This window comes from Megachile rotundata, chromosome 15 (assembly GCF_050947335.1).
Source record: "Megachile rotundata isolate GNS110a chromosome 15, iyMegRotu1, whole genome shotgun sequence".
In the NCBI taxonomy this organism is placed as follows: Eukaryota; Metazoa; Arthropoda; class Insecta; order Hymenoptera; family Megachilidae; genus Megachile; species Megachile rotundata.
Window position 1 is genome coordinate 11,378,465 of NC_134997.1, and position 24,288 is coordinate 11,402,752.

General features: G+C 36.1%; 1 protein-coding gene across 6 annotated transcripts in view; it reads left to right on the plus strand.

The window, feature by feature from the left end:
- The window catches only part of LOC100879299 (protein kinase C-binding protein NELL1), a 95,188-nt gene that overhangs the window by 34,533 nt on the left and 36,367 nt on the right, over window positions 1-24,288 (plus strand). Inside the window, exon 1 of one of the 6 annotated variants that reach the window (XM_076540346.1) lies at window positions 18,688-19,106. The exons of the other annotated variants lie outside the window; for them this stretch is intronic. Within the exon in view, the coding sequence (XP_076396461.1) occupies window positions 18,998-19,106 (109 nt within the window). The 5' untranslated portion in view covers window positions 18,688-18,997. Of the gene's footprint in view, window positions 1-18,687; window positions 19,107-24,288 lie in introns of those variants that run through there. 6 annotated transcript variants of the gene reach the window in all.

The following is a 24,288-nucleotide window of genomic DNA, read 5'->3' on the forward strand; positions in this document are numbered from 1 at the left end:
TTAATTTGCATAAATAGTATCTGAAATCACATATAAAATTTGATGTACATTTCACAAAAATTTATGAACAAAAAAGTATTTGTATAAACAGTTCAAGTTATGTAATTCATAATTTATGAATAAGCTTGCAGTAAATATTTGTTTATCAGAGTACGTGAAAGTATGTATAATTTATGAGAATTCCACGGGTGTACCTCCCGCAAGGCAGGTGTTACATAAGCAGATCGGTTTGCAACACCTGGCGCCCCATACATTCCCCATATGACAACGCAGACGGTCCTCCCTCTTACTGTTAAATATAACAGGAACTACAATTTCTGCCTCGTTAAGGAACTAATTACTAGGAAAATCCGGAAAACTGCTTCCCAGGGTGAGTACAACTTCCCTCCCACAATTTATGCGCAACAGTTCTCAAGTAATCTTCTCTTCCCTTACTTTGGTCAAGTAAATACTCTTACCGGAAATATAATTAACGAAAACTTGGATGAGTTGCAGAGTTTGGGGATTTTTTGCGCTTTGGGGAATAGTATGAGGGATTTTTCGAATTTTGGGGCATTTGGGGAATTTGGGGAATTTTGGAAATTTTATAAATTTGGGGGATTTGGGATATTTAGAGAATTTTGGGAATTTAGGGAACTTGGGATATTTGAGATATTTGGAGAATTTTGGGATATGGAGAATTTGGGGAATTTGGGGAATTGGGGAAATTAGGAAATGGGGAAATTGGGAAATTGGGAGATTAGGAAATTGGGAAATTGGGAAATTGGGAAATTGAGAAATTGGGAGATTAGGAAATTGGGAAATTGGGAAATTGGGAAATTGGGAAATATGGAAATTGGGAAATTGAGAAATTTGGAAATTTGGAAATTGGGAAATTTGGGAATTGGGAAATTTGGAAATTGGGAAATTGGGAAATTGGGAAATTGGGAAATATGGAAATTTGGAAATTGGGAAATTGGGAAATTGAGAAATTGAGAAATTTGGAAATTTGGAAATTTGGAAATTTGGAAATTGGGAAATTGGGAAATTGGGAAATTGGGAAATTGGGAAATTGGAAAATTGAGAAATTGGGAAATTGGGAAATTGGGAAATTGGGAAATTGGGAATTTGGGGAATTTGGAGAGTCTGAGATTTTGGGAAATTTAGGGAATTTGGGAAATTTGTTCATTTGAGAATTTCCCAATCCAGGAATTAGAAAATTAGTAAAAAAATAATTTCTAAAATTACAAAATTCAAAAAATCTAAAAATTACTAGTTACATCTCAAAAGTCCCTAACCTTCAGAGAACTTGAAATCCCCTCAAGCAATAACTCTCACCATCCCATGCCAATATGATCAATGCGCCAAAAGAAAGTGATAGTACACGATAAAATGGAGGGATGAAACAAGTTGGACGCGTCCAGTTATCCCCGTTTTATCGACTGCGGTAACAAGGACGAAAAGGCAAGGATCTCTCCAGGATTCCAGACCCCATTAGCGTAACCACGAGCCGTGGCACGGAAACCGTTTCAGTCTGGCTGCATCCGCTGTAGCGGCACCGCGGCTGATCCGCGTCAGAAATTGATTCGGACTGTGTTTTTTCCGCGAGTATTTGCCCTAAAATCCGATCCGCATCGCTGGAACTAGGCTGTAGGGGGTGAAAACGAGGACGAGTCCTGGGGAGGAGACGTTGTATCCGCTCGAGAGAGAAGAAAGTTGGACAATAGAGGTGCAGTCGATCGGAGACGTATAATTTTGAGGTTATGTAAGTCGCCAAGTAGCTGAACACGAATATATCGGACGTAAAACTATTTTTATACTGTTTTATTACTTTACTCGTTATGCTAGTAACGTTGAAGGTGATTTATAAGTGTTTTATGCAAAATAACTTCGGGTATTATGTGTATTGTCTATGGCGGGAAATTTGAATGTTGAAATACGCTTTTTGACTGTGGTGTTATTTGTACAAGATTTATATTGATGTTTCAGTTATTTAATTATTAATTGTATTACTGTAGGAGATTTGTAAACTTTTCATGTAGAATAATTTCGTATATTAAGTATATTATCTATGGCGGGAAATTTGAATGTTCAAATACATGTATTGAATATTGTGTTACTTGTACAAGATTTTTATTGATAAATCAGTTTAATTATTAGTCGTACTGTTATCTTAGAAGATATATAATCTTTTCACGTAAAATAGCTTGACTTACGTATATCACCCATGGCGGGAAATTTGAATGTTCAAATACATATTTTGACTATTATGTTACTTGTACAAGATTTTTATTGACGTAGCAGTTTAATTGTTAGTCGCACTGTTATCTTAGAAGATATATAATCTTTTCACGTAAAATAGCTTGACTTACGTATATCACTCATGGCGGGAAATTTGAATTTCCTAATGAACATTTTCACTATGGTGCAGTTTAAGCAAGATTTATATTATGTCAGTTATTCAATAATTTGATCCAGTATTTCCATAGGTATTTGCAGTAATTAAAATTCTCAGTAAGCATGCAAGGTTTATTTGCCTTCCTCGTTCTTGCTCTTTCTTCCTCGTGAAAGACGCACCACCAATTTACATCGGCAAACCACTCATATTCAAAATAGCATAACTTTGATCTAGGAACCGGTCGATTCCTTAAGCCTAAGGCGGTTACGTCACATTGTAACTAACCCATTCACTATACAAATGCAAATCCGTTAATTCTGACAGTGCTCATAAATAAGCATTGTGCAGACCTTTATACATTTTTATTCAGTTCGAACGCCATTCATCGAACCCCATTTATTACGCTGCAAATTGTGGCCCGATGTCTGCTGCCCGAAACGGAATTATTTCATATATCGCCGAGGAATGTTTTGATGTATTTCTGGCGTGAGCTATGGCGGAGATAGTTTCGCGAAAAGGGTATCGAGTGAAAGATACGGGTGGCCGGGTTGTGTCCGGGATTTTGCCGAGTTCACTGGCGCAATGCGGGGCGGCCAGACAACATGGCGCACCCTTCCCTTCGCACGTTCTATCACACGCACACACTAACACGTTCGTTTTCAGTCGACGTACCCTCGATTGCTTCTTGGGAGTTACGAGCAACTTTGTGGAAGTTAACTTTTATCATCAGGATTGTAATTATCCGCTCACATTATTTCGTATCGCTACTTAAGGACCTGTTTGCAAGTTTGTGCAGATAAGGGTTCTAATGTACAGAGTGATTCAAAAATGGGTGATCGTAATTAATGTCATTATCTTTTTGTAAGTGAAATGCCTTTAACTGAAGCAAGGATAAGGTTGAGATAGCCAGGTTTTTATACAGGGTGTTTCAAAAGTGGGTGATGGTAATTAAATGCAATTAGGGTCTACTTAGAACCAGTTAGAATTATCTTGAGGTTAGTTTATACTTTATTTAAAGCTTCTTTGAGAAGAAGTTTTAAATTGTAGATAGTGAAATTTTAATGTACAGGACGTTTCACAAATAGGTAGTCCTGATTAAGTGCTATTGAGAACTTCTCTTCACTTAGAACCAGTTAGAATTATCTTAGACGATGATGAAGAAGTTTTAAATTAGTAGATAGTGAAAATTTAATGTACAGGTCGTTTCAAAAATGGGTATTTCTGTTTAAGAACTATTGAGACTACATTTCACTTAGGAGCAGTTAGAATTATCTTAAGGATAAAGAAGTTTTAAATTGGTAGATAGAGAAATTTTAATATACAGGACGTTTCAGAAATGGGTAGTCTTGATTAAGTGCTATTAAGATCTACTTTTCATTTAGAACCAGTTAGAATAATCTTAAACGAGTTTAAAAAAGTTATAGATTAGTATGGATAGTAAAATTTTAATATACAGTGTGTTTCACAAATGGATAACCATAATTAAACGCAATTATGGTGTACTTAGAACCACTTTGAATTATCTAAAGCAAGTATAAAGAAACCTACGTTGAATTACATAGTTAAGTTTCAACAGGGTGATTCAAAAATAGTGGCTCAAATATTGAGAACATCATTTCTCCTCCTTTTTAATAAATCTTACTAATAATTAATGTCTCCCATTTACCATAATCATACTTATACTTCCTCCTAAAAAAGAGATATCTTTTGAGGTATGTACAGGGCGTTCCAACAATGTAACAAAGTATGTAATTACGTAAATTAAAAATTTTTTCACGAAAACTTATTACAATTTCGTCACGAAGAACGCAGAGAATGTTCATTTCCACGATGAAAGAATTAATTTAGCGCTGGATAGAAGCACCAGGGGATTCAGCTTCACGCACCGCTACCTTTCAAGCACTTTTCTTCCTTGGCACGTGCCTGATGAGACCCTTCGTTCCCTTCCTGTCATGAATTCCCTTTCTTATAAAACGCCGCTGCTAATTCGAAACAGATGTTAAACGAGCTGTTCGCGCCCGCTAATTACGCTATATACGTGATGGGAAACTTAAGCTGAACGTCAGTATTCTTCTTTTACTGTTTGCATATTTTTTACTATTTTACTATTTATACTGAATATTTATATTTTTGTTTTATCTTGAGATCTGTCTGAGGGTGTGGCTGACGCTCCTGGTGCGTCAGGGCTTTTTCATTAATTTCATGGCAAACAGATATGTCAGTGAATTGGGGAAATCAGGGAATTTTGGAATTTGGGAACTTGGGAAATTGGGAAATGGGGAATTAGGATATTGGGAAATTAGGATATTGGGAAATTAGGATATTGGGAAATTAGGAAATTGGGAAATTGGAAAATTGGGAAATTGGGAAATTTGGGAAATTGGGAAATTGGGAAATTGGGAAATTTGGGAAATTAGGAAATTGGGAAATTGGGAAATTTGGGAAATTAGGAAATTGGGAAATGGGGAGATTAGAAAATTGGGAAATCGGGAAATGGGGAGATTAGGAAATTGGGAAATTGGGAAGTTGGGAAATTAGGAAATTGCGAAATTGGGAAATTGAGAAATTAGGAAATTAGGAAATTAGGAAATTAGAAAATTGGGAAATTGGGAAATTGGAAAATTGGAAAATTAGGAAATTAGGAAATTGGGGAAATTGGGGAATTTTTTGAAATTTGGGGAGTCTGAGAATTTAGGAAATTTGTTTGAGGGTGCGGCTGACGCTCCTGGTGCGTCAGGGCTTTTTCATTAATTTCATAGCAAACAGTCATGTCAGTGAAAAATATTAATTAGTACAAATATTATATTAGTAATAAATCTAGTTATCTACCAGTGATTTTAGTGACCTACGAGTTATTTACATCGAATGATCCTTTAATGTAAAATTAACCTTCATACTCAAACCCAAAATGAAATTAAAATAACAGAAAGGTATTAAACATTTAATTTCACAAGTAAACGAGCTAATTGCCAGCAGCGATTTAGCAAAATGTCGAGTAGTAATAAAAATACCCGTTTCACGATATTAAGCCGACTTTTTACTGAAAATTGTATCCGTGCACACACGTGTACAGGCTGACGAGATTTTTAACGAGCAAATCTGTTGGTTGCGGGGCTGAAAAGGGTTCGTGAGCGCAATTATCGAGAGCTGTTCGAATTCTTTTCATCACGAACAGCCGTTTTAACCAATTACTTCGACCTTGACCCAGGCTCAGGTTACCGGCACTCGAATTATTCGGCGCAAAGTGTGCTTGAATTTTCATCTATAACCTATAAATCACTTCATCTTGAGTTAATCGTTCACACCTTTCTTTCAACCCCCCTTAGATTCATGTTCAAGTAAAATGTACAAATTATTAAATTTTAGGTTAGGTTCTGAGGTAGAAAATTAAAATTTACAAAAGCAGACAAATAAATTACCAATTCAGAATTTTTATGGCTAACATTTTTTTTTAAAATATTTAATTAATTTAGTTGTTCAGAAATTTTTAATACAATATGAAGTAAAATGTAATATGTTTAATGTAAGATTGTATTTACTTGATCTTTTCATAATTGATACAAGTACAAATATTTGAAGAACAAAGCAGAATGACCTAGATGCAGTTGACAATTGAAAAATTCACAACTAGCTGCTAACAATCGAACAACTATTATTTATTCAGACCATGTCATAGTATTTACCTACATTTTCTTCGTTGACCATCAATCACCATCAATATCGTATACACTATCGAGGACGACGGACATCCTTTAAATAATCGAGCAATTTTTCCTTCAATAATCGATGGACGTTTCCCGTTACGTACTCCGGCTGAAAATGTTTATAGGAAGCGAATCACTCGGCTAAAAGTGGCTGCATGAAATTGTAATACACTTTCTTATCGGAAGCAATCAACGAAAATGTTTATTTCGATGAATAAGTTACTGCAATTCATTTTTTAGATTTTAGATATGTGGATTTAGTGCTGTGCGGTAAATAGAGTAGACTCTCGATATATTGCCGTATTAAGTAAGACACTAAATAGGATATTAATCGAGTAGATTACTTAGGTATGCACATAAAACTTTGTGATTGTCTTCTTTAGATATGTAGATTTATCGTTGTGCGATAAATAGAGTGGACTCTCCGTATATTGCCATATTCAGGAGAACGCTCAGTAAGATACATGAATAGATTGTTTAGGTATACACATAAAACTTTGTGATTGCCTTCTTCAAATATGTGGTCAGATATGTAGATTTATCGTTGTGCGATGAATAGAGTAGACTCTCCATATATTGCCATATTAAGTAGAACACTAAGTAAGATATATGAATAGATTATTGAGGTATACACATAATACTTTGTGATTGTCTTCTTTAAATATGTGGTCAGATATGTAGATTTATCGTTGTGCGATAAATAGAGTAGACTCTTCATATATTGCCATATTAAGTAAGACACTAAGTAGGATATAGGAGTGGATTATTTAGATATGCACATGAAACTTTGTGATTATGTTCTTCAGATATGTGGTCAGATATGTAGATTTATCGTTGTATGATCAATAAAGTAAACTCTCGATATATTGCCATATTAAGTAAGACACTAAATAGGATATAGGAGTGGATTATTTAGGTATGCACATGAAACTTTGTGATTATGTTCTTCAGATATGTGGTCAGATATGTAGATTTATCGTTGTATGATCAATAAAGTAAACTCTCGATATATCGCCATATTAAGTAAGACATTAAATAGGATATTATTCGAGTAGTTTACTTAAGTATACACATATAACTTTATGATCCTCTTCTTTGATAAGAAATATTAAATTATTGCTTACTATAACAGACTCTCGTTATATTGCATTATACAAGAAATCTTGAGAATAATTTCTCAAAAATAATTTCAAACGCAGAATAAATTTTCATAAGATTTGCATAGTTTTCCCGAAATTGAAACGCACCCCTAAATACTTTGCTATCTAGCGTGATCGATTTTGTCGAACCCCGTAAACAACCAGCTGTTCGAAAAATCCAGCACCCCCATTGCACGCGTCTCCATCAGGAAGCTCTAATCCCGTTCCAAGGTCCCCGAAATCCCGTTGATCCGACGAAATTTCGTCCTTTCACCCTTAACGAAACGCCAAGTTAACGAACACACAGTCCCGAAGGAGGGGGGTGTGTCCGTGGCACGCGTCAACAAAGGGCGGCACAAAAGGCTGGGAAATGGAGAGCGAATTGCTCATTATCGAGTGGCCAGCATCCAGGGGTTCCCGTTCGTTCCTAAGGGATGAAAAGCTCTGCCTCGAGTATCTGCGACCGGCTACACGAAGAGGGGTGCGGAATGAATCGCGCGAAAATTGTCTCTGTCGACTCCCCTCTTTCTCCGCACAGCTGCGTCGTCCCTAGGGATTTTCTGGCCTTCTTAGGGAACCTTTAAGCGACCACGGCCGCGTCTTTGTTCTTCCCGCAGGATCAATCGAGCTGGAACACACCCTCGATGCATCTAGGGTGGCTAACGGAAGTGATTCGTACGAATTTACGAATGGAACCCCTGGTTTCATCCCCTTTTATCAATGTCGAGTCTGCTTCGAGTTTAATTCAGTCTTGGAAGATGTTGATTGTTCTTCGTTTGTGAAGGTGCGAGGGTTATTAATATCGGAATATTGTGATTTTAGGGGGATGATTCATCTTGCATTTACATAAATTCACTATTTTCTAAATTAAGAAGTTCATAGTCAGAATCGTTATTAATTAGATTACCTACAAGGTGTATTATGTAGGTGTTGTATCACCTCACGTTATATTGCCACGCGTTATATTGCCTATGGGCGATTTCACCATGCACACATGTCACGTGTGTGGTTTTACTAACGTATTGTATTACTAACATGCTATATAGTTGCAAATACTATTACCTACATCCTGTATCACTGATAGTATAAGCCATGCGTTATATCGCCATGCATGGTATTATCTATGCGATGTATCCTCACATGTGTCATTATCTACGCATTATATTATCACATATGGTATTATTTATGCTTATCACACGTGTCATTACCTACACCCTGTTAAACCTATAAGCTTATTGTACGAATTATCGCTCTCGCATTATATCGCCGTACATGACACTACACCAGATACTTACACGTATCATCCTATCTACTTATACTAATCTATAATACACCTATAGTAACCCATACTATCTTGTGTCTATCTACATGTATCTAATCTATCACCCTCGTTATATCGCCGTACATGATACTACACTAGATATCTTCATCTATCACCCTATCTACCTACGCTAATCTATACTACACCTATAGTACACCCATACTATCTTGTATCTATCTACATGTATCTTATCTATCACCCTCATTATATCGCCGAATATGATATTACACCAGATATCTTCACCTATCACCCTATCTACCTATGCTAATCTATACTATACCTATAATACACCCATACTATCTTGTATCTATCTACATGTACGTTATCTATCACCCTCGTTATATCGCCGCAAAAGAATTTCGGAATTCCGCCGCAATAAAAGTCAAGAATAAAAATGTAAATTCCCACGAGTAGTATAGGGTTGAAAGGTCAAAGTCATCGACGAAAGGCGTCGTGGCGCCGATGTGTAAGAGACGTTGGTCGACGGACAGACAGAAAAGAAACGAGACGAGAGGAAAGCCCGGGGACGACGCGATGAGAATGCGACGTTTCGCGGTCGCAACAAAAGACTTTACGAGCCCGGCTACTATTTTCGAGGCGTGTTTCGCGAGTCCGCTTGAACGACGGCCGTTTCACAAGAGACAGGAGACCGTTATCCTCTCCTCGTTCCTCTCCGCCGTGAGACGAAGGTGTTCCCCGCGTTCCAGACCAACGAAACGCCGCCCCTTTCTCGTTTCATTCTGTACTATTAATGGTACCGTCGCTGGTACCATTGCTGGCAACCTTTGATCTATATATTGCCAGAACGTCCAGCGATGGACGATCTATGAACGGTGCTATTGTTTATTCAGGGACGATTCATTTCGTGCCTAATTTCGACGATGACCGAGCTGATTCAGATACTCTCGAAATTTGGATAATTTTGGAATCTTCTGGCAGGATGTTGTATGTTTAAATACATAGGTTCATCTGTGCTGTGATGGTTGTATCATGGGGACGATTATTTATCGGACAGGCGGGTATTGAGCGTCGTACGGAAGGTGCAAAATGGACGACTGCACAAGATGGCTGTTTTTGGAACTTGCAATATAACTCATGCAAGAGAAAATTTTATAGAAGGTTCTCTCATAGATTAGGTTCTTGTGGAGTCTCTTCTGAAGTTACAAAATGGACGACTGCACAAGATGGCCGATTTTAGAACTTGCAATGCAATTAATGCAAGAGAAAATTTTATAGAAGAATTTCTCGTAGGTTAGGCTTCTCTGAAAATTATTCGGAAGTTACAAAATGGCGGACTGCACAAGATGGCTGATTTTGAAACTTACAATGCAACTAACGCTAGAGGAAATTACCCAAAAGAAATTCTCGTAGGTTAGATTTCTGTGGAGTCTCTTCAGAAGTTTCAGAATGGCCGACTACACAAGATGGCCGATTTTGGACTTTATAAAGAGAAAATTTTGTAGACGAAATTTTTATAGGTTAGGTTGTAATAAATTTAGAAAAAATGATGGGTAGTTAATGCAAAGAAGAATATTCATATATTTTTATAAATTTAAAAAAATGAGATTACAAAAAGTATTGAAAGTTTGTTCATACTTTTTCAATTATATTAGTGAATAATTTTCGTTCCTGAACAATTTGTTTCTCGATATTAAAAAAAGGAGAATTATTGACTACCAATATAAAAAAGAATTATTATCTAATATCATTTAAATAATAGATTATAATTAACCATGATATGATTTAATTAATTTCAACGGAAGTTTTGTGCAGGATTATTAAATTCGTCTTCAATCGATCGTAGTTGCCATAGAATTATCGGCCGATTGTTCGAAGAGAAGTATGAATGGGACACGGTTCCATTCGAATCAGCATTTTTGCTCCATCAGGATCAGGCGAAACCCAACGATCCGTAATAGGCGTCAGGTGCACGCGTCGTTGCAATTCGCCTGCGTTTGCACTCTGTCACCAGCACAGCAACGAGATATCGTGAACCAAAGCGTGTCATTGACAACGAGCAACGAGCTTCCTATTCGTAATCCCGTTTGCATTTCTCTTGCTCGACGTGGTTAGTTTTTTACATTTATTCCCTTTTGATACTTTGTGAAAGGAGAGATTTTAGAGAAAGTCGAGTCAGATTTAATCTTGCTTTGGTACTCATTGTAATAGTCTTTGATTGCTTTGTATGATTCTTGTGGGCATTACTGGATAATGTGGAGACTTGGAGATTCAATAATATGGACATTTGAGAGATTTCTGAATTTTTGCTTAGAAGGTTTTGTAAATTATTTGTTTAATATTTAGTATTAATATTAGTTACATTTTTGAAGATTAGCAAATCTCTAAATCCCCAAATTCTCAACCCCCTAAATTCTGAAATTTCCAAACACTCATCCCCCAAATTTCCAATCTTCCAATTCCATAATTTTTCAAATTCTTAAATTTCCAAATTCTCAACCTCCTAAATTCTCAAATTTCCAAATACTCACCCCCCAAATTTCCAAACTTCCAATTCCCTAATTTTCCAAATTCTCAACCTTCTAAATTCTCAAATTTCCAAATTCTCACCCCCCAAATTTCCAAACTTCCAATTCCATAATTTTCCAAATTCTCAACCCTCTAAATTCTCAAATTTCCAAATTCTCACCCCCCAAATTTCCAAACTTCCAATTCCATAATTTTCCAAATTCTCAACCCCCTAAATTCTCAAATCCCCAAATTCTCAACCCCCTAAATTCTCAAATTTCCAAACACTTACACCCCAAATTTCCAAGCTTCCAATTCCATAATTTTCCAAATTCTCAACTCCCCAAATTTTCAACCCCCTAATTTCTCAAATTCCCAAATTCTCAACTCCCTAAATTCTCAAATTTCCGAACACTCACCCCCCAAATTTCCAAACTTCCAATTCCATAATTTTCCAAATCCCCAACTCCCCAAATTCCCAAATTCCCAAAATTCCTAAATCCCCAACTCCTCACCTTCCCACTCTCAAAATTTCTAAATTACCTCAAACCGAATTTCCAACATAAATTTCTAAATGCAAGGTGTACTAAAATGCAAGGTGCTATAACACCGAGTCCCGTAACACGAACCCTCATTAATCAACCTAGCAATGCTATAAAAATTGAAGACTGCTCTCTGCATTTAGCGTCGACGATGCAAGAAAAGGAGTAGCGCAGAGGCAAGGCCAAGCGACCTCGTACGATGGAGTCAAATTTTTATCGTGCAATCCACTTCGTGGTCGCGTGCCACCTTTACGTTACGAAACAACACGAAAAGTCCCTGTGAAAAATTTATGGTTACACCGGTCGTTACGTAAATGAACAGTGTATTTTTATCCGACCGATCAATGGAATACCCATACAACATCTCCATAGAAACTTCATTAACAATTTCTTTTTGTCGATTTTAAACTGATGCGTGTTGGGCGACGATTTGAGATACTAAAATTAGACTTTGGTTATATTGCCTTTTTCTTGAGGACCTTTTAAGATGCATACATTTATTTGTTTATTATTCGTCAAGATTTTTTAGAAAGTTAAATTTGTTAATTTCAAACTTGTGTGGCAAATAAATTCATGTATTTATTAAATAAATTTATGCACTTGTTAAATAAATTTATAATAATGCGAATATTTTTGAAAAATTTAGAAATTTTAAGTGACATCAATTTTCAAATTGTGTGAATTCATAAATCAGGTCTTTAAAATGTTCAGAAGTCTGAAATCTCGCTATATGGCCATCTGCAATCAAACTTATGAAGTTTAAATACTTAAAAATTCCCAAATTTGCAAGATATTAATCTTGTTCAACCTTTCAGATTAAAGAACGTGTAGTTAGAGAAGTCCTCCAATTGTTAAACGTGCAGATGTAAGGTCTAAGTAGAGACTCGCTATATGGCCATTTGCAGTCACTGACGTCGTTTGAGAAAAATGTGTGTTTAATATGCATAGTGATAATAAAGTTGTGATCATACAGTGATAATATTGTATATTAATATACAGTCTCGCTATATGGCCATCTGCAATCAAACTTCTGAAGTTTAAATACTTAAAAATTCCCAAATTTGCAAGATATTAATCATGTTCAACCTCTCAGAAGTACGTGTAAATGGAGAAGTGATCCAATTGTCAAACGTGCAGATATTCAAGGTCTAAGTGGAGTCTCGCTATATGGCCATCTGCAGTCATTGACGTCGTTTAAAAGAAATATATGTTTAATATAAATAGTGATAATAAAGTTGTGATCATACGAACTGATAATATTATATATTAATATAGAGTCTCGCTGTATGGCCATCTGCAGTCATTGACGTCGTTTAAAAAAAATATGTGTTTAATATACATAGTAATAATAAAGTTGTGATCATATAAACTGATAATATTATATATTAATACAGAGTCTCGCTATATGGCCATCTACAGTCATTGACGTCGTTCAAAAAAAATATGTGGTTAATATACATAGTGATAATAAAGTTGTGATCATACAAACTGATAATATTATAAATTAATATAGAGTCTCGCTATATGGCCATCTGCAGTCACCTCGTTCGAAAAAAATATTGATCAGTGAAAGCACATAAATTTTCTAATTTTTCCAGAGAAATCTAAAGTAGAATAGTGACGTGTTTGAATTGATTCGATTGCAACCCTTAAGCGATAATCACAGACGATTTTAAAGGAATTCAGTGCTTCAATTTCCAAGCATGCTTTTAGCAAGCTTCCGGATTGACTCGTTCCCCGGAAGTGCTTTCCTTTTACGCACGAACGAATTCCAAATGGCCGCACTTCAGGGAACTACTTTAGAACACACGAGCCTCTTTTCATACACGAGTACACTTCCACGAAAGTGTACTATCGCGTTCGTTCAAGAAGAAAGTAACCTGTCATTGTCTGGGTCGGCTGTTTGACAAATCTTAACGCGTACAAAAGCATCAACAATGTTTTGTTAACTAATGAAACATCGTCAAAAGGTTTTCATTCAGCTTTCTTCGCATAGAAACGCAGAATGAGAATTAAAATTAGTAGGAATAATGAATAACTACGTCGTTTGTCGCCGAGTCACGTGATTTCCTTCAGGATACGATACTCGGTTTGAATATTATCTAGCGAATGCTGTTTCCACCCGAGGAATCCTCTCTGTCCTCTGCAACGGCATTACGCTGGAATTTTTCCTGGTTTATTCATGTGACCTTTGGAAATTTATGGCAGATCTCGATTCGTTGAACTCATCTTTCGATATCATTTTATACTTAATTTTATTTTACGTTTGTCAATTTTTATTTTACTTTCAATATTTCAGTACTGATATGATTATTTCTTTTTTAGTTTTAATTGTTGTACTTGTCATTTCTCTTACAGATAAATTATAGATAATTATAGTTTTAGTAGATGAATGTTTGAGAGGAAATTTGGGGGAGATTGACATTTATTTGGGGAGGAAATTTTATTAAGATCTTTTAAGGATAATAGAATAGTTTGGTCGATAGCCAACCCTTTTACGATCAAGGGTATTATTAAATTCCTCGTTCATGTCTTTTGGGAATTGCTTCATCTCGTAATTCACGGATCGTATAAAACGGTGATGGGCGGGTCAAGTGCCCTATAAGGAGGTGACGGGCAACTGCAGGGTGCGAGATGTTGGAGGAAATTTTTTGGAAATTTGTGGATTTGGGGATTTAGGGATTTGGAGTTGTGAGAATTGGGGGATTTAGAGATTTGGGGACGTGAGATTTTGGGGATTTTAGGATTTGGGGATTTGGTGAGGTGAGAATTTGTGGATTTAGGGATTTGGAGATATGAGAATTTGGGGATTTAGGGATTTGGGGACGTGAGATTTTGGGAATTTTAGAATTTGGGGATTTAGGGATTTGGAGTTGTGAGAATTGGGGGATTTAGAGATTTGGGGACGTGAGATTTTGGGGATTTTAGGATTTGGGGATTTAGGGATTTGGTGAGGTGAGAATTTGGGGATTTAGGGATTCGGAGATGTGAGAATTTGGGGACTTAGGGATTTGGATATGTGAGAATTCGAGAATTTAAGGATTTGGGGATTTAGTGATTTGGTGACGTGAGAATTTAGGGATTTAGGGATGTGGTGATGTGAGACTTTGGGGATTTAGGGATTCGATGAGGTGAGAATTTGAGGATTTAGGGATTCAGGAATGTGAGAATTTGGGGATTTTAGGATTTGAGAATGTGACAATTTGAAGATTTTAGGATTTGGGAATTTAGGGATTTTGGGATATGAAAATTTGGGTATTTGAAAATTTAGGAGTGTGAGGACTTAGAGATCTGAGGATTTAGGAAGCACAGTAACTTAGCACTACAGAACTATTAAAATATTAAAATTGCTCTGACTTAAACTGTGGTCAACCAATGATCAGCAGACATAGCTCTAAATGTCCTACTGCCCACTACTATAATACTACTATAATACTGCTATAATACTACTATAATACTATTATAATACTGTTATAATACTACTATAATACTACTATAATACTGTTATAATACTACTATAATACTGCTATAATACTGTTATAATACTACTATAACACTACTATAATACTACTATAATACTGTTATAACACTACTATAATACTACTATAATACTGTTATAATACTACTATAATACTGCTATAATACTGTTATAATACTACTATAACACTACTATAATACTACTTTAATACTACTATAACACTACTATAACATTGCTATAACACTACTATAATACTACTATAATACTGTTATAACACTACTATAATACTACTATAATACTGTTATAATACTACTATAATACTACTATAATACTACTATAATACTACTATAACTCTACTATAATACTACTATAGTCCTGTTATAATACTACTATAACACTACTATAATACTACTATAATACTACTATAATACTACTATAACACTACTATAACACTACTATAATACTACTATAACACTACTCCAACTTCTACACCAATCTAACAAATGAAAAAGAGCTATGAGATGTGGTATCAGGCAAAGAGCAACAGACCCTAAATGCAACCCACTGCATTCCACATTCCAAACTCTAGAAATCCACAAACTCTCCCATACAACATTACAATATTAATATAAATAATATATAAGCGTTATGGATCATGCCATGATCCATAGCTCTAAATGCCATAGAACCCAACGCCAAACTAACACCAGCAAAATTCCCTCGCAAGAGTCCAATCGTGCGACACCTCCATTAAGAATAGCACAAGGTGGACTTAAATATCCCTTGGGGCCTTCGTCGAGCGTAGCACCTGACGCACGCACGCGCGCAGACCACGAGCAAAATAGGCTTAATCTCTTTGGGCAAACGTGTGCACAGTGCCGACTATCGCCAAATATTGACGCGTCACGTTAACGCTCGGACCGGTGAAACTGCCGCGGGAAACGTCGGGCTCTTCCTGTTCCTCTTATCGCCGCGTATTTTTCTCGCGCTATCATCGAGATCTCGCTGAGAGATGCTTGTCTGTACGACTGGTTCTGCCTCTCACCAGATAACGCTCTTAAACTACCGATAACGCCTTTTTTATGGTGTTTGAGTTTCTCTGACTTGGCTGGTGTCCTTTTGTGGACTTGGCGATGTTTGAATTTTTGTGGGGATATGTTCTTTTGGGGTTTGGGTGCTTTAGGGATTTGGGATTGGGTGGATGGGTGGTTAGAGGATTGGGTGGTTTGGTGGATGGGTGATTAGATGGATAAGTGATTTGGTGGATGGGTGATTTAGTGGATGGGTGATTTGGTGGATGGGTGATTTGGTGGATGGGTGATTTGAGGATTGGGTGGTTTAGTGGATGGGTGATTTGGGGATTGGGTGATTTGGTGGATGAGTGATTTAGTGGATGGGTGATTTGGTGGATGAGTGATTTGGTGGATGGGCGATTTGGTGGATGGGTGATTTGAGGATTGGGTGGTTTAGTGGATGGGTGATTTGGTGGATGAGTGATTTGGTGGATGGGTGATTTGGCGGATGGGTGATTTGAGGATTGGGTGGTTTAGTGGATGGGTGATTTGGTGAATGGGTGATTTGGTGGATGAGTGATTTAGTGGATGGGTGATTTGGTGGATGAGTGATTTAGTGGATGAGTGATTTGGTGGATGGGTGATTTGAGGATTGGGTGGTTTAGTGGATGGGTGATTTGGTGAATGGGTGATTTGGGGATTGGGTGATTTGGTGGATGAGTGATTTAGTGGATGGGTGATTTGGTGGATGAGTGATTTAGTGGATGGGTGATTTGGTGGATGAGTGATTCAGTGGATGGGTGATTTGGTGGATGGGTGATTTGGTGGAGGAGTGATTTAGTGGATAGGTGATTAGATGGATTGGTTGATTCAGTGGATGGGTGATTTGCTGGATGGGTGATTAGATGGATGGGTGGTATGGTGGATGCATGATTAGATGGATGGGTGATTTGGTGAATGGGTGATTTGGGAATTAAGTGATTTAGTCATTGGGTGATTTGGACACTAGCTGATTTGGACACTGGCTGATTTGGGAATTGGATAATTTGGGAATTAGGTGATTTAGTCATTGGGTGATTTGGACACTAGCTGATTTGAATACTAACTGATTTGGACACTGGCTAATTTAAGGATTGGTTCATTTGTTCATGTGAGAATTTGCGATCTACAGATTCAGGGACGTGAGAATTCAAATACTTTTAGTACTATATACTTTAATACTTACTATTCTGTAATTGTTAAGACGACTTCCACATGTCACCATCACATACAACTATGAACGGTGCCTTGTGATAGCTATAGCCTCAAGGTGTCTATTTAATTAGGATAGTTAGTAAGGGTTGTTCACTCCTGGCTATTCAAGTTATAATACTGATGTTAATGACTAATTCTTGCCTTTTAGTAATTCTTCTTCTATGAACATACTCTAAAGGAACAATAATTAGCATGGTTATTAAGGGCTGCTTTTGTACTTGCAATTATTGTCACCTTCAAATTTCTTCTTATAGACATAAGGTCTCATTTGTACATTTTTGTGTAGTGTTTTATATCTTTGTTTCTGTATAGTGCTCTTTGTACTTGCATTTTTATGTAGTGTGTCATATATTCATTTCCACATACAGTGTCGTATATTCATTTCTATGTAATGTGTCATATATTCATTTCCACATAAAGTGTCGTATATTCATTTCTATGTAATGTGTCATATATTCATTTCCACATAAAGTATCGTATATTCATTTCTATCTGATATGTCATATACATATTCATTCTTATGTAGTGTGTCATATATTCATTTCTACAATAATGTGTCATATGTTCATTCCTACATAATGTGTCATATATTAATTCCTACATAATGTTTCATATGTTCAATTCTATGTATATAATGCTTCATGTCTTCATTTCTATATAATGTGTCATATATTCATTTCTATGTAGTGTGTCATATATTCATTTCTATAATAATGTGTCATATATTCATTTCTATGTAGTGTGTCATATATTCATTTCCACATAAAGTGTCGTATATTCATTTCTATATAATGTATCATATACATATTCATTCTTATATAATGTGTCACATATTCATTTCTATAATAATGTGTCATATGTTCATTCCTATATAACGTGTCATACATTAATTCCTACATACTGTTTCATATATTCAATTCTACGTATATAATGCTTCATGTCTTCATTTCTATATAATGTGTCATGACTTCATTTCCATATAATGTGTCACATCTACATTTCTATATAATGCTTCATATCATCCTCTGTACTTAATGTTCCACATCTTTGCTCTTGCAGAACATTTCATATCTTCATTTGTATATAAAGAGTCACATCTTCATTCTTGCACAACGTCTTACATCTGCATTTTCATACAAACTCCCACATCCTCATCTGAACTTAATGTTCCACATCCTAGCTTTTACAGAACATTTCATATCTTCATTTTTATATAAAGCCTCACATCTTCATTCTTGCATAGTGTCTTACATCTGCATTTTCATACGAAGTCCCACATCCTCATCTGAACTCCACATCTTCGTATCTGCAAAATGTTTCCTACTTAGATCAACACCAAACATCAACCAACCATGTTCAGTTCTCTTTGAACCCAGAATATAACCATATAACCGCTTATAAAATAGCGGCAATCGAAAAAGGAGCCTTGACCGTGTATCGTGCGTGGCACGCGAGAAGTTTTCGCCGTCGCGGCAGAATTCCATCGGCTGTGTCTCACGTGTCGTCTCGGAAATTTCAATGATCTCGCAAAATTCGGTATCACGCCAGCCGCGTTCGCACGCCTCGAAATCCGATCGTGAGTGGCCGGTTGGCGGCGCGTGAATCGAAAAAGCGACGCATGCCAGTCGAACGCGGCACCGTTTACGTCGATAGGGCTGTTCGACTAGTGTCGCCTTGGCCACCGGAACGATCGCTTTTCGGTTATGTCGATTTCGTTCATCCTACTCGTCTCCGTTCTTCTCTGTTGGCTGGTCCTGATACCGATCAGCCTCACGTTCGCCGGCTCTCAATCGAAAAACCGACCGACCAATAGTGAGTACCATTGTCCTCCGTTCTTTGTTGCACGTGAAACTGTTTTGGCGGATCTTTTAACTGCGCCGTGGATAATTGTGTTTGTGTACATGACAGTGGCTCTATTTGTACCGATTTTATCGCGATACGGATTTTTAAGGTTCCTTATCTGGATGCTTATGTAGCGTGGTCTGATAATCGCGAATTGAGTATTCGAGATCGAATTGATATTTATTTTTAGATTCGTTTTAATTCGGTTTGATCTTCTGTATTCGTGATTAGAGGAGAATTGACTTTGGGTGGATTAGAGTCAAGAAATTTTCAATTATTTTTTAATTATTTTTAAAATTATGCAGAGAATCATTGTTGAATTATGTGAGTGGATAATCATTTTTAGATTTTGATTTTGATTCTTGCTTTTCTTGTTTTATTTTTGATTAAAAAGAACTATTGGATAATTGGTAAAATAGTTCAAAATTATAGAGTAATTGAAATAATGGAAATATAATTGAACAGTGGAAAAGAATTGAAAAGTAGTTGTAATGTTTGAAAAATAATTAGAAAGGAATTGAAAAATAATTGAAAATAATTGGAAAAATAATTGAAGAAATAATTGACAAAATTGACAAAATAATTAATAAAATAATTCACAAAATAATTCACAAAATAATGGACAAGATAATTAAAAATAATTGAGAAAATAATTGACATAATAATTTAGAAAATAATTAACAAAATAATTGATAAAATAATTCATACAGTAATTGACAAAATACTTTACAAAATAATTGATAAAATACTTGACAAAATAATTGATAAAATACTTTACAAAATACTTGGCAAAATAATTGAAGAAATAATTGATAAAATAATTCAAAATAATTCACAAATTACTTGACAAAATACTTGACAAAGTACTTGGCAAAATAATCAAAAAAATAATTGATAAAATAATTGATACAATAATTGACAAAATACTTTACAAAATATTTTATAAAATACTTGACAAAATACTTGATAAAATACTTGGCAAAATAATTGATAAAATAGTGGACAAAATAATTGACAAAATACTTTACAAAATATTTTATAAAATACTTGACAAAATACTTGATAAAATACTTGGCAAAATAATTGATAAAATAGTGGACAAAATAATTGACAAAATAATTAACAAACTAATTGATAGAATACTTGAAAAAATACTTGACAAAATAATCGAAAAAAAACTTCAAAAAATAATTGAAAATATAACTAAAAAAAAAACTTGACAAAATAATTGAAAATATATTTCAGAAGTAATTGAAAAATAATTGAAAAAATTGAATAATTGAACTAGTAAATATTCCCACAACCACCAAACAGCTAAAATAAATAAATTGTACATTTTAACTCAATTAAAATACCTTCCTAAACGACATAAAAATACCAGCATGAATAATTACCAAGAAACTTTTCAGACCAATTATCCCATACCACAATAATTGAATTAGCCCAATCAATACTTTCTTAATTATCCAACAATTATCATGTCGAGCGATACAAACGATAGGAGAATTTGGAAACGTTGCGTGCCGAGTAAGCGACCTAATACTTATAATACAATCGGTCGAATTACGTTTAGCTTGTTTTTCTAGGAAGTTTCGTGTCCAGTCGAACCTCCAAATAATACATAACTCCGCCACGAATCATTATTACCAACTGCAGCAAACAAACTCTAGCAACATTAATATGTACACTCGTCGTGAAATATTTACAAACTGGCACGTGAAGTAGTACACTGAACCATTACCATGTAATTAAATATCCATAGCTTCGATTCAACTTTCCACGAAGTTCAAGAGTCTCTCACAAACTTCAAATCGTGAATCACTGCTTTAGCAAGGTTCTTTCTTTTACGGGGTTTCGTTAAGAATACCATCTTTCCACAATTCTACTCCTTATATTTTAATTTCTCTTACATCTGAACTCTCAGGGGTGGTAGATTACTGTCAATTTTTAATTTCGAGGTTTGTCAGATTTTTCAGTTTTTTTATTTTGGGGATTTTTAATTTTTATTTGTTAATTTTGAAGATTGATGTACTTTCAAATTTTCCAGTGACTTTTCATTTTCGTCAAGCAAATTCGTCGAATGAGAGAATGTCGAATTTTCACAAGTTCAGACACCTCAATGTCCATCTTTCAATTCCTTCAAGGACCAACATTGACTCCCATGATTCTCAAATTCGTATAACAGTGTAAGAAAAATATTCACGTCCGAACACCAAGCGTTCCCTATCGATCGACCGAAATTACCTCGCCGAAATTTGTAAATGACGATAATCGTCGACTGTCCGTCTGTCTGTCGCGTGATGCACAGCGAGTCTCCCCGAGGGTGAAGGGGCATTTCTTCCAGGAAGTCGCGTACGTCTGGGTCTCCGCGAACGGTTACGTGCGTATCTAACGAAATTCATCGACGTTTCCGGGGGTCGTTTCGCCGGCTTGGTGTGCGTGGAACGCTTTCAACTCCCGTGGATCGATGGGGGTCGTGCAACACGAGCACGAGCTTTTCTATGCCGGACACACGAGGCTTGACCGTCGCGCAATATCGATTCGACCAGTTCCTGGCATTCGTCCACGCGAATCGTTTCTTTCGTTTCCTTCTGTGTGAATGAAAATTGCTAACCGTCGCGTACCGCACAATAATCAATCGGATTGCGTTTATGCAATATAGGGAGAGGAAGACAGAACAGTGATTGGACCTCTCTTTAGTTTGGTATTGTTAGTTTGATGTTGTTTAAGTTTGGTAGTTTGGTTTTGGACTTTTTTTGTGCAACAGGCAACTTTTACTGGGTGACTATAAGGACTATATTTGTGATAGTCACCTTCAGTGTAGTATTTGCTCTTTGTGTATTCATCTAATTACTGTTTGAATAACTGTAGGTGTTCTTTGTATAAGTTTGTAGTTATAGTCACTGATATCTGTAATTATAGTCACTGATATGTGTAATTATAGTCGCCTTGATTGTCCTTTGGTATGATAGTATATGACTATACACACCTTTGATGTACTCATTTGCACTTGATATAGATGAATGAGTGTGTATTTAGTAGTACATGTACAATTATAGTCACCATTAATGTGTAGTCTTCTTCCAGACAAAAAATAGTATGTGACTATAATTATTATTGATAGGAGTGACTAACTATCATGTTCTAAGTTAATATAGTAATTTCAGTAAATTTTTACTGGGTAATTATAGTCATCCTCAATGTACAACGACCATTGACTCAATGCTGTGTGACTATAGTCGCCTTTGATATAAGTGAATGAGTCAGTAGTAATTTTAGTAAACTAGTATTGTATAATTGTAGTCATCCTTAATAACCATTGAGCAATTCATTGGTACGTGACTATAAGTGGTCTTTGATGTAAGTGAATGAGTCAGTAATTTCAGTAAATTAATATTATGTAATTATAGTCATCCTTAATAACCATTTACCAACCCAAAGCTGTGACTATAGTCGCCTTTGATGTAAATGAATGAGTCAGAAATTTCAGTAAATTAATATTATGTAATTATAGTCATCCTTAATAACCATTTACCAACCCAAAGCTGTGACTATAGTCGTCTTTGATGTAAATGAATGAGTCAGTAATTTCAGTAAATTAATATTATGTAATTATAGTCATCGTTAATAACCATTTACCAACCCAATGCTGTGACTATAGTCTCGTTTGATATAAGTGAATGAGTCAGTAATTTCAGTAAACTAATATTATGTAATTATAGTCATCCTTAATAACCATTTACCAACCCAAAGCTGTGACTATAGTCGTCTTTGATGTAAATGAATGAGTCAGAAATTTCAGTAAATTAATATTATGTAATTATAGTCATCCTTAATAACCATTTACCAACCCAAAGCTGTGACTATAGTCGTCTCTGCTATAAGTGAATGAGTCAGTAATTTCAGTAAACTAGTTTTATGTAATTATAGTCATCCTTCATGACCATTAACCAATCCAAAGCAGTGACTATAGTCACCTATAACTTTAAAACAACTTTAACAACGCTCACCGATTATAGTCACTGATATAATGACCATAATCAGTGACTATAAACGCTCGATCTATCAATGACAACTATAACAGCACCTACCTCAAAATTCAAATCACTAGCTATCAATACAATCACCAACCATCATTGTTTTCCAAATGCACCAGAACATTCTCAACCCAGTTCCACCTGAAGCATAAACAAGTACATAAACATCGAATAATTCACCACCTCAGCAACGAGCCGTGAAAGACCACCTAAAGAGCACCGAAAAGGGCAGCCAATCAAATGACAGACCCTTTGGCATCCACTCAAGCTCATCATCCTCCGATGAACTTGACACTGGCATCAACGATCATTTCAGTCAAAGTCAATCTTCACCCGGAAGTCATCCTCTGTGCAAACACCTGCGAAACCTCGAAGAATCCCGAGAATCTGTAGAGAAGCTCGTTAATCATCATCATTCGTAGACATTCGTATTGATTGGCTGACGAGAATCATTTACAGAGACGTATATCCTGCTCCACCCTTCTGTTGGTCTTCGTCGCACACCTAACTGAACGATAATACCGCGTACGGTTCAATAGCGGGCGTCGCGACGCCCGGCAGTCTGCCACCGTTTCGTTCCATCCTGTTTCGTCGTACGTACACACGTATAGATACTCTGGCGCATACTTTCACGAGCGAACCCACAGAGAGAGGGAACCGAGTTTTCGGACGCAAGAAAGCCTGTACAGTCAATGGCAAATGTAGCGTGCCGAAGGGAAATGTGGTAGAGAAGGAAGGGTTTTTAGGAATTTTTGGAGGTTTTGGGGTGGGTTACTTTTTGAATATAGGAATTTGGGGAAGTAGGATTTTGGGGTTAAGGATTTGGGGGATCTGGGAATTTGGGGATATGGGTATTTTGGGAACTAGGGATTTTGGGGTTTAGGAGTTTGGGGAACTACTGATTTTGGGGTCTAGAAATTTGGGGAATTAGGGATTTTGGGGTTCAGGAGTTTGGGGAACTAGGGATTTGGGGGTCTAGGAATTCGGGGAAGTAGGGATTTTCGGGTTTAGGAGTTTGGGGAACTAGGGATTTGGGGGTCTAGGAATTTGGGGATATGGGAATTTGGGGAACTAGGGATTTTGGGGTTTAGGAGTTTAGGAAACTAGGGATTTGG